At 31.3% G+C, this 16,867-nt stretch overlaps 3 protein-coding genes across 5 annotated transcripts; 2 read left to right on the forward strand and 1 right to left on the reverse strand.

Moving 5' to 3' along the window:
* Window positions 1-1,214: 1,214 nt before the first annotated feature.
* LOC145976300 (uncharacterized) lies at window positions 1,215-3,217 on the reverse strand. The gene is made up of 2 exons (XM_083107367.1): window positions 1,471-3,217; window positions 1,215-1,354 (listed from the first exon to the last, which is right to left on the reverse strand). Exons 1-2 carry the CDS (start codon window positions 3,215-3,217, stop codon window positions 1,215-1,217), a joined length of 1,887 nt encoding a protein of 628 aa, XP_082963493.1.
* A 1,700-nt stretch (window positions 3,218-4,917) lies between these two features.
* On the forward strand, window positions 4,918-7,391 carry LOC145975326 (uncharacterized). The gene is made up of 7 exons (XM_083105711.1): window positions 4,918-5,047; window positions 5,198-5,275; window positions 5,356-5,501; window positions 5,611-5,701; window positions 5,803-6,501; window positions 6,668-6,846; window positions 6,964-7,391. The coding sequence occupies exons 5-7, from the start codon at window positions 6,444-6,446 to the stop codon at window positions 7,108-7,110; spliced, it is 384 nt and encodes a 127-aa protein (XP_082961837.1). The 5' UTR covers window positions 4,918-5,047; window positions 5,198-5,275; window positions 5,356-5,501; window positions 5,611-5,701; window positions 5,803-6,443; the 3' UTR covers window positions 7,111-7,391.
* Window positions 7,119-16,443, forward strand: LOC145975325 (nucleolar protein 6-like). Of its 3 annotated transcripts, none has more exons than XM_083105708.1 (9): window positions 7,119-7,259; window positions 8,426-8,667; window positions 8,987-9,141; window positions 9,217-9,390; window positions 9,569-9,700; window positions 9,771-9,947; window positions 11,294-11,525; window positions 15,509-15,627; window positions 15,853-16,443. In XM_083105708.1, the coding sequence occupies exons 2-6, from the start codon at window positions 8,538-8,540 to the stop codon at window positions 9,777-9,779; spliced, it is 600 nt and encodes a 199-aa protein (XP_082961834.1). In that variant the 5' UTR covers window positions 7,119-7,259; window positions 8,426-8,537; the 3' UTR covers window positions 9,780-9,947; window positions 11,294-11,525; window positions 15,509-15,627; window positions 15,853-16,443. The 3 variants fall into 3 exon arrangements, with proteins under 3 accessions (XP_082961834.1, XP_082961835.1, XP_082961836.1); XM_083105709.1 differs by having other exon boundaries at window positions 11,294-11,436; XM_083105710.1 differs by lacking the exon at window positions 11,294-11,525.
* Window positions 16,444-16,867: the final 424 nt, after the last annotated feature.

Genomic DNA, 16,867 nt, shown 5'->3' on the forward strand with positions numbered 1-16,867 from the left:
TTACGGAATTTGTGGAATAATTTTCTCAAGTCACCCTTGACTTCAGCACACAAACTAAATGTTTGTTTATTTATTTGTGACAAATGTTCTTCAATTAATTTGTGAAGAATATTGTCTTCAGTAATATTATCCTTGATAATATCAAAAATTTCCTTTCTTTTCAAGGACATTTGTTCCCTTTGTCTAGAATACTCTGTAAAAAAACATAAAAATTAATTAATTAACTATTTTGGTTACAAGTAACGAACATTAGCAGCTGCATAATTAACAAATCTGTTTTAACAAATTAAAAAATGAAGGAAAGTCAGGAGCATGTAAGCTTACGCCGGATCTTTGTGCGAAAATTAGTTTATAAACATTTGATGTGGAAAGTTAATACAAACGTTTCGACCCTATGTTCGAGTCATCCTCAGTGTTTCGTTACAATAATTTAAAATACTAAACCTAATCTCATGGACGAACTTTCCACATCAAAGTTTATAAACTAATTTTCGCACAAAGATCCGGCGTAGGCTTACATGCTCCTGACTTTCCTTTGTTTTGAATATTGACAGCCTTGAAATTGATTAAATTAAAAAATGTTTGAACAACAGGTAATACATATATTGATTGTTATTACATTATTGAAACATACTTATGAACCCGCGGTAAACAATTTAATGATTTTATTCATTTTGAATCAACCAAAAAGAAAGCGTGCAATGCGCGCCTGAAAGCGAATTTATGCATTGCCGCAAAAAAAGTTAGATAAAACAAAATGGGGCAAGTGGGAGCAGATATTTTTTTTTAATTATTAATGAAGAACGATTAAAAAAGACGGGAAAATTTGTTTGAGAGTGGGATCTCGTGGGACTTTTGACTTCTGTATATTTTATTTTTTGCGATTTAAACTGGAAACGATAATAAAACGATATTTTAAATGCTCCTATAATTTAATAACAATCAAATTTTATTGCATTTTATTTACATAGTTGAAATTTACTTACTTTCAGTCGTTGACTCCATTTGACGAAATTAAAATAACTAAAAACACAAGGAAATGGAGCGCGATTGAAAATTACGTTTACTTGCGTTCGGAGCGAGCTCCCGATGTGACGCGCTCGACGCGTCGCGACGCTCAGATTAAAATAGATTTCGAGAGCCAGGTATGTCCATATGACCCTCAAAAACGGTCGTTTCTAACGGTAAAGATACCAACCAAACTATTTAGGGCCTTAAAAGTCTCCAAATTGAAACTTCGATTTAGGGGGTTTTGGCCACGTTTTTGGCAATTGGGACCACTGTGCGCCGTGATGAGGCAAAAAGACCGTAGGACGATTATGTTCCTTTTCCGCTGATACGGCAGTCATGTGACCTAAAAAGCAGCGTATTCTTGCATAAATGCCGTGTAACGTTGGCCGATAAGTGCATCTCGTTGGATTCGTTGGCGAACTCGTTGAAAGGAACGGGTTGCGGCAATGCGTGAGTCGCCTAGACGTTTGGGAGTAGACTTAAACGGAAGTCGAACTACATAGCGCCCGGTATTGTCGCGAGAATGCGTGGTGACGAAGTGATTCTCATATTCTAGTTCTTCAGGGCTAAGACGCTGAGAAGCTGGAGACGGAACTTCTTCCTGCATCCAGAACTGTTGAAGATTCTCGTGCAGATCTTCATTGAGTGTAGGTGAGCCGACGGTGACGAAGACTTTGCGAGGCGTGGAGATGATCGAATCCACTGGTCCTGAAATGATGCAGCCGAGTGAGATTGATTGCGCAATCGGTGCGTTGGAGGAGCCTGCTTTGATTGCGCTATTTAGCAAGGATCCGTAAATGTCCGCGCCGAGAAGTACATTGATGGGCCCTGGAACTGCGAAATCTGGATCCGCTAACGGAAGCCCGACGATATGAGTCCAAGGAGTGACAGTCACCGGCTTTGATGGAATTCGACCGGTGATCTTGGGTAGTACGAATGCTGTCACTGAGAATTCTGATGAGGTATTGAAGCGTGAGTGAAATCGCAGTGTGACCGAACCTCGCGTTGAGCCAGCGTGTTGAGCTCCGACGCTCAGAATAGGAATTGATGCATGGCTGCGTGGAAGTTGAAGTAGTTGAACGAGTGACTCTTGAATTAGAGAGACCTCCGATCCTTGATCCAGCAACGCCCGAGCTTTGATTGTGCGGCCGTGGTCGGTGATTAGAGTAATGACAGCGGTAGCGAGTAACACTTGCTGACGCTCGTGCGACACGGCAGCGAGATGAGAGAAAGCGGCTGGCAAGGTGGATGTGCTCGGTTGTGCGCTAGAAGTGCAGCTCGATTTGCTTTCGAGGTGATTGCTTGGTGAATCGCGATGCAGGAGCGTATGATGTTGTCCTTTGCACTTTCGGCAGCGTTTGACTGTACGGCAGTCACTAAGACGATGTGATCCTAAGCAATTGAATTTCTGGACTGCGAAATTGTGTCGCTCTGCAACAGGTTTCGCGGAAAACTCGGAACATGATGCGATATAATGTGCGGCATTGCAGAACGAACATGAAACGTTGTTCATGGTAACGGCGTGAGTGCGAAGTGGCTTAGATTTAGCGTTTGTCTTCTGAGCGGAGAAGGATTTTGCGGTAATGGCGCGAGATTGGACGGATTCGAGAGCGCGAATTCGTCCTTCTATAAAATGCTCGAATTGTGCGAAGGTAGCAAGCTCAGTTGAATTGCCCTGCTCGAGTTCCCAAGCCTCGAGCGTCTGTGAGTCGAGGCGACGAGTGACGAAGTAGACAAGAAAGATGTCCCAGTACTGGATGGGTACGCCTAGTGATTCCAAGGCTCCGAAAGACTCCTTTACCGTAGAGAGGAGTGCCTTGAGTTCAGTGCTTGATTTTTGTGTGAGTGGTTTTAACTCGAAAATTCGATCTAGATAGGTAGAGACTAACAAACGTCGATTTTCATATCTCGCGGTGAGCGCTTCCCAAGCGCGCGAGAAATTCTCGGCAGTCACCGGGATGTTGGCCAGATATCTCGACGCTTCTCCAGTGACTTGAGCCTTCAAATAATGCAACTTTTCAACAGAAGAGACGTCCTTATTAGATGCAATCATAGAATGGAAGAGATCACGAAACGATGGCCAATCGTGATACTCGCCAGAGAACTTAGGTAGACTGATCTTAGGCAACGCGCGACACATTCCTGAGTGCGAACTTGTACTGATCCGACTTGAATTGACAGCATCATCGGCTAGCTCCGGCAGCATTTCGCGGAGTTGCAATATACTGGCTCTAGAATTGTGATATGCTTCTTCGCAATCATTATACAAATCGGAAGAAAAATATGTGTTCTCACGTGTCTCGTCGGTGAGTACTCCGAGAAGTTTGTCATGGTTGCTCTGAAATTTTTCCCAATTCTTCTCGAGGGATTAAATCCGTGAGTCCAACGTCAATCGATTTAGTTTGTCGATTCCAAGCTTCTTCGTGTTTTCCAATGCTCGAGCGATGCGGCCGAAAAGGTCGTTTTGTCTTTCGATGAGTGTCGCGAATGTTGACATCGTGTCGAAAGCTTCGAGAAAGATCGAAAAAAAAATTCCTCTGTTCAAATCGAGCTCAACGGTTACTGCACGACAAGGCACGAGAATACTAATGCAGCTTGAGGAAATTCCGAATCGACGTCACTTTGACACTTCGAAAAATGATCACTTTCCGCACAGATCACTTTTATTATTTGAGAAAGACCGAGAGTATTAAAGAGCTGAGCAAGTCTTAGAGATAGATCCGTTAGATCAGTTAGATCCGGCTCGAAGGACCAATAAATGTTAAGAGATCGAAGGAAAATTATTGAATATAGTGCACTGTCTTTTAACACAATAAACTGAACTTTATTTTATCGAAAGAAAAAAATCGATTAACGGAGTAACAATTTTGAAAAGAGACGCGAGATCGAAAAAGCCGTTATCGATGCCAGAGACAATAGAGATTCAAAAACGATACTTCTGAGACGCGTGAACGATCGAGAGCGACTATATCGGCGGTTTGTCGGGATCAGCTGTTCTGTCGCGTGGCGCGAGGCGCGAGAGGTCAGGGGAAGGAGCGCGGGTAAATATTGCGGCAGGTCGACAATCCATATATTTCGCGAAGTCGAAAGACAATTGAGAATAAAATCTGAACACTGCAATAGCTATACTTATTGACTGATTATGAATAGCAATAAACATTTACATCTAACAAAAAAAGAAACAATTAATAATAAGAATCGACTCTTATATATAGGCCTGTTTAATTATATATTTCTTTGATTAGATATAATTAAAAGAAATAAAATTTAAAGAAATAACAATTAATATGTTAATTTATAATTTAGTTTACAAATCTACTATAAAAAAAGTCATTTGTACCCTGAAGTGCCTGTTATATCGTTCGTATTGTTGCCGCTTTTCCGCGTATGTGATTGGCGGTCGATTCGAGGTACGAGACGAACTTGATCGCGGTTATGATAATGACAGTTCGTATCGTGTCAGTTTAACAGTGATAAAGGTTAAATGTTGTAGTGATCGCGGTGTTAATATCTCTTAAGAGCTTGTGTCGTGTCACGCAAGATTTAGTAGAAAATATTTATAAACGAAGGCAAATTTATAAATAGGAAGGATAGAATGAAGCAGTGATGAATGAAAGAAAGTAAGTATATATATTATATTGTGTGTAATTAATAATTAATAATTAATAATTGTGTGTAATGTCCTGTCAATATTCATATGTTGTTTATGTTCAGTATTGTTAAATAGTATAAAAGGAAAATATTCATTTCTTTAGATGATAAATAATGATAGTTGTTTTACACGAATCCGTTAAAAGAAAAGATAAAAAAAGGGTAGTCGAGAAGACGCTATTTAGGTAGTCGAGAAGACGCTCTGGATGTTTTGAAGTGTTTGATTGACCATTCAGATTAAAGAAATCTTTCCTCCTTTTACCTGATTGGTCAATCAAACGCTTCAGAGCATCCAGAGCGTCTTCCCGATCGCATCTTATATATATATATGTATAATGGCGACGGTGCCAGGCCTTGGACGGGATCGGACGTTTGTATATTACGTGTACGAATCCTTTATTCGCATCAGTTCGCAATTTTTGTGCTTTCCTCTTTCCAAGAGGATTTGATTTTTGATACTGTTCTTTTGCCATTAACAAATCTAGGAGTATGTCAGAATAGATAAGATATTCATGTATAATTGTACATTTTACAGGATTACATGTACGAGTCCTTTGTTCGCATCAGTTCGCAATTTTTGTGCTTTCCTCTTTCCAAGAGGATTTGATTTTTGGTACTGTTCTTTTGCCATTAACAAATCTAGGAGTATGTCAGAATAGATAAGACATTCATGTATAATTGTACATTTTACAGGAATGCCAGAGGGTTATAGTTTCAACTCACCTCTGCAGGAAACATTCTTTAAAGATGATGCTAATCATAATCCACAGTAGTTCGATGAACAAATCGTTTCTGCAGGTTTCGTAATGGATGGCATAAGGAAATAACAAAAAATAAAAGTGAATATTATGAAACATATTACTCTTGTTATATTTGAGATTTTTGAGTGAGTTTGCGCTGTATATAGTGCTTCGATAGATATGAAAATAAATTTTGGTGTGGATCCAGATGGTGCAATTTTAGTTGCTGATATATTATTGATAATGATTCCTGGAGACTGTGGACTTCTGGAGATGAGAAACTGATGAAAGACAAGCAGGTAAAAATCTTTTTAGTGAGCAATTTATGTTTTTTGTTATTATGTTTCAATGTTACACTTTTTTATTTAAGAGTATTTAAGATTGTTTTATCTGTTATCAGGTATACAGAGATTTATCCTATGTAATACAACAATTGAGAAACAGTAAAACAGCGAGTTACAAAAAGTCGAGCGAGAATTATCAAATCTACCTACTTTGACTGAGATACAAAAGAAGCTCTCTGTGTTTTATCAAGTTGCAGTTGAATATCTGGAAGACGTTAAATTTTTAAATCCCTGTTTGTTCGAATTTAAAAAATCAGCAAAAGCTTTGACCGAAGGCAGAGTCTTGTTAATATCATACGCGAATCATTACAACAAATTAGGTTTATTACTGCAAGTCGTGCATCATAAAAGTTCTACTCAATACTTGTTGTCAACTTGAGTATTGATACTCAAGAATGCGGATGCATCCAACTCCAAAGCTGCTGAATTCAAGAGTCCTCAGATATACGAAAAATGATGCGAAATTATTGGCTTAACGAAGAAAAGGCTATTTGTTCCGAGCACTAATGCAGCGCACGAGTTAACTTTGTACTCATGGCATATATTGAAAATAACCAAGTGCCAGATAAAAGTCGATTGCTCTTTAGTGCTGAATGATTGGGAAAAGCGGCAAATCTCATAGAGACAAGTTAAAAGTCAAGCTTAACGACATGAGATGTATAGAAATACCAAATTTCGAAGAACAGTTTAGACCTGTATGCGAAATCAACTCGAAGATAAAAAACGGCAACTCCGGCTTAAACTTAACGATGAAGGTATGGCACTGTATCTAGATTATCTGAATATGGTGGCATTGCTCAAACAATTGAAAAATATAGATAGCAATGAAAGAGGTTTATTATGATAAAAGTATTTCTATATATGTAATAGCATTGCATGTGAATAATATTTCTTTCTAACACAATTAATATTGATTTGCAGTTGCTTTAAAAGGAAGAGTCGCGTTGCAAATGGGTAGTAACGAATTGCTGATAACGGAGCTGGTTCTCAAGAATGTGTTAACAGTTTTACAACCAGCAGAAATAGTAGCGCTGTTATCAACACTGATCTTTCAACAATGCACAGATTCAGAATCTACACTCACACCGAATCTTGCTAATGTACATGTCATCAATTGTCTTTTTTTTTGGAATAAATAATTAATAAAGTTTAAAGAAAATTACATATCGAATAATTAAGAGCATCGGAAAGCTAAAACAATTGTTCTTTTTTTCCAGGGTTGTGAGATAATGAACAAGGTGCATGCGGAATTGGAACGTTTAGAGCAGCAATATCAATTGTCGACTATACCGCCATTAAATTTCGGTTTGGTGGAAGTTCTGTCTACGAATGGGCGCAAGCTAAATCGTTCGCGGAGATCATGAAAATGACGAATGTTCAAGAGGGAATTATCGTTCGATACATACAGCAACTTGGCGAAACCTTGAGAGATGTTAAAGATGCGGCTGCGACTATAAGTGATCCGATTTTGAAAGAAAAAATGGAAGAAGCCTCGACTGCAATCAAACGCGAAGTATAAAATAATTTAAATGTCTAAAAGACATTTTAAAAAATTCTCTCTTTCTAATAATTTTTTATTTTCACATCGTAAATAGTTGGCAAGCCAAGTGTGACTTATATGTTTAAAATATATTATAATTATATATTTTTGTTTATATATTTAATGTCTTAAGGGGATCCTAAAGTGACTTTTTTACCGATATAACATTATATTTCTTTTGTACCGAAATCTTTTTATTAATTGCACAGAATAGTAAATGCTTCTCCACGATTAAAGTACACACAGAAACAAACCAGAAACCTCCCGATTTTATGTTAAAAACCAAAAAAAATTGAAAAATCGTAAAAAAGTCGTAACAATATTTGCTTAATATAAAAGTTTTGCAGTTTGTATGTACAAAATAAGATAGGTTCCCGCTAGATATTGCACGAAGGAATATAAATAAACTTTTAGAAATGAGTTTAGAAGCATAATGAAAAAGATTTCGGTTTCTAAACCGAAATCTTTTTCATTATGCTTCTAAACTCATTTCTAAAAGTTTATTTATATTCCTTCGTGCAATATCTAGCGGGGACCTATCTTATTTTGTACATACAAAGCAAATATTGTTACAGAAGCCGATAAAAAAATTGTAATTTTTCAATTTTTTTTGTTTTTTAACATAAAATCGGGAGGTTCCCGGTTTGTTTCTGTGTGTACTTTAATCGTGGAGAAGCATTTACTATTCTGTGCAATTAATAAAAAGATTTCGGACAAAAGAAATATAATGTTATATCGGTAAAAAAGTCACTTTAGGATCCCCTTAACAAGATATATTGTGTGTGTGAATATGACAATTTGTAGTGAAAAAGGTAAAAATTTTATGAATGTGAAAAATGCTTATTTTACAAAAGTTGTTCAATTTTTTTCGGTATATTTACAAATCTAACACTTGAAACTTATAATTTTCTTTTTTTCTTTCGTAGAAATTGAAAAACATATACAAATATAGAAAATATGTACAATAATAAACTTATTTTAGAAAATCGTACTAAAAAAATCTTTAGGATATTCTCTCTTTTTACCTAAAATTTTTAACAAAAATATCTAAAAGATCAGAGAGAGACTGTTCAACAAATTTTTTATAAGATTCGAAATAGACATTCTGTGATATGTATCTTCAATTTTCATTTTCATAGATTGTATTCTCAACAACCGTCATTCGGTCCTGCTTGCTGTTTGGCAAAACGATGGTTATCAGCACAATTGTTAGATGACACTCACGTATCGGAAGTTGTAATTGAATTGCTTATGGCGTCAATATATTTAATGGCAGAACCTTATAAATTAGCTCAGATGCCGCAAGTGGCATTTCTACGATTTCTAGAAGTTGTTGCAAGATCTCATTGGAATACTGATCCTGTCATCATTAATTTCAATGGTGAAATGACTAAGTTTTGATATATTTCCAATTTTTCATTACTGTAAAAATTTTTGCAAATGAATCATTATAAAAGAATTACTTAAATAATTAATTAAATTACTGAAATAATTGATAAAATTTTCTCTTTTTCTTTTTTTACCCGGAAAATTTATTATATATTCTATTTATTATTCTATTATTTATTATATATATTTAGATATATAAAAAGATAAACAGAAATGCAATCTCTTTTATTCCAAATTTATCTATGTGTAATTGCTTTTGAGCTTATTTACATAATATATATATTAATATATTACATTAATTTTTTTTCCAGATGAAGAAATCTCCGCCGTAGAAACATTATTTGATACAACTCGCACTTCGTTACCACCCTTATTCATATCTACCTCTTATGATCAACAGAAATCCTTGCGGACAAGGAGAGCGCCATCTCAGTTGATTTTAAATCGTATGAGTGCACTCGCGAAGGTATCATTAAGATTATTTCACAATCTATTGTTCGATAATATAGATATAAAACCTATATTTCGTCCTTCATTGCAGGAATATGATTGTTTGTTATATCTGAAGTCAAATATGAATCCTAGAAAACTGCAGGCGGTCGATGTATCCAATAATGTGGAAATAATTGATCTGCATCCGTATAAAGCGCATTCACTTAAAAAAATTCCAGTCATAGACTTTGATCCTGTGCAATGTTTTCTGAAAGATCTAAGAGTTAGTATTTGAAATAATTAACAAGCGATTGTATTGTTAAATTGTATGAAAGGGTTTATACACGCTTTAAAAACAAAAAAAGAAAAAAAATTATATATTTGTATTATCATGATTGACGCTACTGCTATATCTAAATCATTTTTTGTATTCTACATTTATTTTTCTTTTATTTCTCCAGGATTACAATGATTATGCCTTATTCTTCCATGACACTTATAGTGGTATAGTGATTGGAGTTCTGTTGAAACCCGATGTTTTCGAGCGTGAGGATTTTAAAGTGGCAGATATTGTAGAAAACTCGACAGCAATGGTAAACTTGTTTTAAATATATCGGCATGTGAATAATATTTCTTTCTAACACAATTAATATTGATTTGTAGTTGCTTTAAAAGGAAGAGTCGCGTTGCAAATGGGTAGTAACGAATTGCTGATAACAGAGCTGGTTCTCAAAAATGTGTTAACAGTTTTACAATCAGCAGAAATAGTAGCGCTGCTATCAGCACTGATCTTTCAACAACACAGATTCAGAATCTACACTCACACCGAATCTCGCTAATGTACGTATCATCAATTATCTTTTTTTTTAATAATTAATAAAGTTTAAAGAAAATTACATATCAAATAATTAAGAGCATCGGAAAGCTAAAACAATGTTCTTTTTAAATTATAAAATATAAAAGAGTAATTTTCTATTCATTTTGTAATGTTCTTCCATAAAATCTGACATTTTTAAAATATGAGCTAAAGGATAGGATTTCTATTGACATGCGCTTTTAGTATTATAATTATTTTTTTTTACTAGATAAATATATAACCAATAAATGTATCTATTTAATATTTTTGTGTTAAATACAAAATATTATTTTATAAAATATTCAGTTGTATGTATATAGTTCTTAGTTATACTGTAAGATAAGGGAGATAAAAAAAAATAAATAAAAATCTTCTAATAATATGAAAAGTGCATGTCAATAGAAATCCTATCCTTTAGTTCATATTTTAAAAATGTCAGATTTTATGGAAGAACATTACAAAATGAATAGAAAATTACTCTTTTATATTTTATAATTTAAAAAGAACATTGTTTTAGCTTTCTGATGCTCTTAATTATTTGATATGTAATTTTCTTTAAACTTTATTAATTATTAAAAAAAAAGATAATTGATAAATTACATATTATATTACTATAAATAAACAAAAAATATTATAATTATATTATTATTTATTTATACGATAAATAATATATTATATTATTATAAATAAAAATATTATATAAAATATAATAATATTATTTATTTATTTATATTTTTTATTTATATTATTTACATTAATTCTCAATTCCGATCACTTCACTTTTGACTTTTTTTGCATAATCCAAGTCCTCGTTTGTTGTGTGTAATTATTCAATAAATTATATGTATGTGAAACGCTAAAAGAAAAGATAATGTATTTACATTAATTCATCATTCTATCAATATTCAAGTTTTCTCTTTCTTTTAAAAATAATAATGAAATCTTGAACGTATAAAATTTATTGAGTTATGCGGTAAGCTTCACGAAATGATGTGTTTTGTTATGTGATATGACAGTTTGTGTTATATTGTACGAGGTTAAAAAAAGTGTTGCGCTTTAAAACTTCTGCAAATTTATACAAGAGTAAGTGTGTAGAATATTAAATTAAAATTAATATTTTTTATTGTTAAATTAAGATTAATTTTTATTTCTATTGTTAACTAATAAAAAAATACAAATTAACTTTTATATATTACAACTTATATGTACAACTTTTTTCATTAAATACATTAGATAATTAAATACGTGTAAAAAATTAAATATTAAGAATGTAGTATACAATTTCTATTATAAAATCTTTAATTATAATATTAAATTTCTTCACGCACAGGCAAGAAGCACAATTGCAAAAAAGAAAAAAAGTATATCATGTATACCATATCCGTTCTAATCTGACACACGCCAGTATCAAGAAAGTATATAACGCCTCGATCGATCTCGGTCGATTGCAACTATCAACAATTTTTGTCTTCGGTGAGAGCAACCGCATCTCGTTTCATCATACACACGAGTTAAAATCGCGACTAAGCACGACTAGGCTCGACTCATCTTGGCAGCGCGAAGCAAGTATACTAATACAGATGCTCGGCTCAGTAGTAAACACGAAAAATAAAAGAAAAGTTAAATTTTTATCATTATCTTAAGTCCCCCTTGAAACCATACAATTTTTATTTGAAACATTTTTCGTATGTTTTATGTTTTTCAAGATATTTGCTTGCGGAAATTAGAATGGGACACTGCAATGTATACAGGGTGGTGAGTCATTTTAAGTTACCCACCCCAATAACTTTTTTATTTTTGATCGTACAAAAAAATGTTTCAAATAAAAGTTGTTTGACTTAAAGGGGGACAATGATGGCAAAAATTTGACCTTGGATAGTCATTTGAGAGTTACATAAAAGTCACCTTCAATTTCTTAATTATAAATTCCCATTTTTTATCGCATATTCTTGTAACTTATCTCGAGAGCTTTCCAAAACACTATAAGAAAGTATTTTTCTCTTAAATATTTTTTAAGTTATAAAGTTTGAAGTTAATAATTTTTTGACATAAAATATAAAATATCTTGTAAAATATTCAGTTTTTAGTAATCTTACCTTATACTTTTATGCTTGGAATAATAAGACCAATCAATTGGTATAAAGAAAACACATAGTTACTTTTTTAAGAAAAATTACGCAGCTGTATGTTTCAAATTACATATTTTTTTTAAGCAACTATATGTTTTCTTTGCATCAATTGATTAATCCCATTATTCCATGCATAAAAGTATTAAGGTAACATTACTGAAAACTGAATATTTTACAAGATATTTTACAATTTTATGTCAAAAAATTGTTAACTTTAAACTTTATAACTTAAAAAATATTTAAGAGAAAAATACTTTCTTATAGTATTTTGGAAAGCTCTTGAGATAAGCTACAAGAATGTGCATTAAAAAATATGCATTTCCATTTAAGAAATTGAAGGAGACTTTGTAATCTTCAAACGATTGTCTAAAGTCAAACCAATAATATTATCTTATGTTCCTCTCGAAGTTAAAAAATTTGTATGAAACATTTTTTCGTATCTTTCATACTTTCTAAAATATTTAAATGGATAAATTAAAATAAGCCACCTTGTATATGTATATAAGATGTTTCATTTATCTCTTACACCTTAAATAATTTTTTTATTTTTGATTGTATAACAAAATGTTTCAAATAAAAGTTGTTTGACTTGAAGGGGAACAGAAGATGTCGCTACTAATATTTTTTTAAAAGATCAATGTTAATTATGTTTATTTAAATAAAATTACTATATTTTTTTATATAAATTGATTCTACGTAACATTCTGTGTAAAAAGTTATAAGGGTAAAATGACTAAAAAATGAATAGTTTACGAGATATTTTATATTTTAATTTGACATAATCTTACGTAAATTATGAAATATCTCATAAAATATTCATTTTCCAATCTTATCTTTTAATACTTTTATGCACAAAATAACGAGAGGAATCGATTGGTGCAAAGAAAACACATAGTTGTTTTAAAAAATATATAATTTATACATAACCATCAACTACATATTTTTTTTTAATAACTATAGATGTTTTTTTTACATCAATCGATTTCTCTCATTATTTTGTGTATAAAAGTATTAAGGTGAAATAATAGGAAAATGAATATTTTACGAGATATTGCATATTGAAAAAATTCTGAAAATTTCATGACTTTATAGTCGTCCACGGATAAAACAAGGATGGAACCAAAAATGCCACTACATTAGCTTTAAAGTAGGAAGCTTTTCCTTTAAAATGTCGTCAAGAACATTGTTCTATCGTACTTAGGAACCGAGTTATAACGCGAATGTCGGCGGTATTGCTCAAAATTATGCAAAACGCAAGGTCATTTGAAAACGCGATAACTCGGCTCCTAGGTATGATAGAACAATGTTCTTAGCAGCATTTTAAAGGGAAAGCTTCCCACTTTAAAGCTAATGTGGTGATATTTTTGGTTTCATCCCTGCTACAAAGACGACTACAAAGTCATGAAATTTTCAGAATTTTTTCACGATCTGATTTTGGAGTTCACACGAAACATAGTTCGATGAGATGAATAATGCGATCTTACCCTCTTTAAAGTAGAGGCTTCATCCATTAAAATACGCCCAAGAATATTGTTCTACGACCTCCCTAAGCGAAGATATGACTTCTTGAAAATCATCAAATTTTGCAATTTTTAAAGTGTTCCCCTAATTTTTTTGAGTAATGTATTATAGTGTTTTGGAAAGCTCTCAAGATAAGCTACAAAAATATGCAATAAAATGTAGGGGTTTCCATTTAAAAAATTCAAAATAATTTTTTCGTGATCTTGATGGTGCTATTCAAGGTTATATTAATATTACTATGTAATGCGCCATTTAAAGCTCTACAAGTTATGTCTGAAAGATTTTTTTCTAACATGCATAGTTTATGAAATATTCAACTGTTTTCAGACTTTTGGAATACTCTATATGTATACAGGATGTCCCATTTTAAAAGTTCCACCCTCATAACTCATCAGGATCAACGTTTGAAGGAACACGACTTGGATAAAAGTTGTAGGGAACAAAGGAGGCTATCTAATAGTGACCTTGGATTCGACATTAAAGGTCATTTTCAAGGTCATTTGAAGGTAACATTTAATTTTTTAAATGGAACTCCCTATTTTTTACTTATTCCTGTAGCTTATGTCGAAAGCTTTCCAAAACACTATAATTTAGTTTTCATTAAGTACTTTCCAAGTTATGAGGCTTGAAATCATTTCTTAATTTTACATAAACCGTAAAATATCTTGTAAAATATTTATTTTTTGATTATCTTACCTTAATACTTTTATGTACAAAATAATGAGAGGAATCAATTGGTGTAAAGAAAATACACAGTTGTTACGAAGAAAAAATATGTAATTGTTAATTGCAAATTACATATTTTTTCTTCGAAACAACTGTGTGTTTTCTTTACACCAATTGATTCCTCTCATTATTTTGTACATAAAAGTATTAAGGTAAGAATCGAAAAATGAATATTTTACTAGATATTTTATGGTTTATGTAAAATTTAAAAATTATTTCAAGTCTCATAACTCAAAAAGCACTCAATGAAGAAATACTTTATTATAGTGTTTTGGAAAGCTCTCAAGATAAGCTACAGGAATAAGTAAGAAAAAATAGGGGGTTCCATTTAAAAAATTGAAGGTGACCTTCAAATGACCTTGAAAATGACTTTTAATGTCGAATCCAAGGTCAAAATTAGATAGCCCCCTTTGTTCCCTACAACTTTTATCCGAGTCGTTTTCCTTCAAACGTTGGTCCTGAAAAGTTATGAGGGTGGAACTTTTAAAATGGGACACCCTGTATATGTATGTATACATACACATATATATATCAGGGTGTCTCCTGCGTCGAGGTCAATCGCTCAGGAGATGAATGGGAATCCAAAAACAAGAAGCGTCGTCTACAATAGGTGGAATAAGCTTGACGTAAGAAGTAAGAGTAAGCGTAAGAAATAAAAATAATGCATTTCGCCCTTACTTCAGTTCTCTTAAACCGAAAATAGTTCTCTTACTCTTAAGAGAACTATTTCCGATTTAAGAGAGCTGGAATAAGGGCGTAAGCGAAATGAATTATTTTTATTTCTTACGCCTACTCTTATTTCTTACACCAAGCTTACTCTACTTATTATAGACGACACTAGAAAGATAGTTGATATTGTTAAATATAAATCCAGAAATGTGTTGTTTTCGAGTTATTGCCATTCTTACGTTGAAATTTGAAATTGCTTTGTTTTCGAATTTTTTTTATCAAAATTGAAATAAAAGATAGTTTTTATGTTTTATAACATATAATTAATTTAATTATGTTATGAAATTCATTAAAACCATCTCTTGTTTTAATTTTGACAAAATAAGATTGAAACATTTTTTAATACATTATGTTCAATACTCATAATGGAGATTATAAATTTCCAATGAAATTTATCTAATATCTATATATTTAAACATATAAATATTTACTTTTTGCAGTTTAAAGAGAAAGAAAAAGAGAGAGAGAAGAAAGAGAGAGAGAGAGAGAGAGAGAAAGAACAAAAGAAAGTGAAAAAAAAGAAAAGTAAAAAAAAAGAAAAAAGTAGAGACACAAAAAGGTTTGTATATATTTTTTAAAATTATTTTAATATATCCAATTCTCTTTTTACATGATTTATATATTTTTTTTAAGTAATTCTTTTCACACGATTTTTTTAAATATTAGATTTTTTAAATTATTTTATAATTTTTTATGTATATATACAAATCTTATAATATTGTAAAAGTAGAAAAAAAATTAAATTATTTACATAATTATTAATATTTAATATTTTCTTTTTCAGAGATCCAACGGAATAAGTTAAAAGTAGAAAGTAAGCTAATCATAGTATTGAATTGAATTTTATTTTTATTTATTTAATTATTTAATTAAAATTGGCTTTAACTTGAATTAAAATTAATTTTGATTTAATTTGAAATTGACCTTAATTTGAATTGAAATTGGCTTTGACTTGAATTAAAATTGGATTTGACTTGGATTGAAATTGGATTCGATTTGATTTGAAATTGGCTTTGGCTTGATTTGAAATTGGTTTTGACTTGATTTGAAATTGGCTTTGACTTGATTTAAAATTGGCTTTGACTTAATTTGAAATTGGCTTTGATTTAATTTAAAATTGGCTTTAATTTGGATTATTAAATTGAAATTGATTTTGACTTAAATTGTTGAAATAAATTTAAAATTAATTTTTATAAAATTATTGTATTCAATTATTTTTGATTTTTAAATTAATGTCAAGTTGAAATATAATTAAACTAATTTGATAATAATTATATAAACGAAATTAATATTAAATTAAATTATTATTAAATTAAATTATTATATTAATGTATATTTATATTGTGATATTAAATTGAAATTTTAATTATTTTAACTATACTTTTATTATTTAATTATTTGATTATTTCATTATCTTATTATTTATTACTTATAAGTTGAATTTTATGTACAAAAAATTAAATAAAAGATTTATTATCATTTTTATTTGAAATTTATATATATTTTATTATATTTTATTATATTATTAATTTGAATTGATATTATCTAAATAATAATTATGAAGAAGAAAGATAGTTCGATCTGTTGAAGAAGAAGAGGAATATCAACGTAACAAACGAGAAAGAAAGGCAAAATGTCAAGCTGAAAGACGAGAAGCAAAGCGAAAAACGCTTATGAAAAATTCTCAATCTTTGTCAAATGATGAAATTTGCTCAAATATAACACAAACTTCTGTAAATTTTTCAAAAAATATAGTAGTAGATTCTCAAACTTCTACTTTACTTACAGAAGTAATATAT

The sequence above is a fragment of the Camponotus vicinus genome, unplaced genomic scaffold (genome assembly GCF_025532165.1).
Source record: "Camponotus vicinus isolate PSW18456_S1 unplaced genomic scaffold, iyCamVici1.0 SCAF_8, whole genome shotgun sequence".
Classification (NCBI taxonomy): Eukaryota; Metazoa; Arthropoda; class Insecta; order Hymenoptera; family Formicidae; genus Camponotus; species Camponotus vicinus.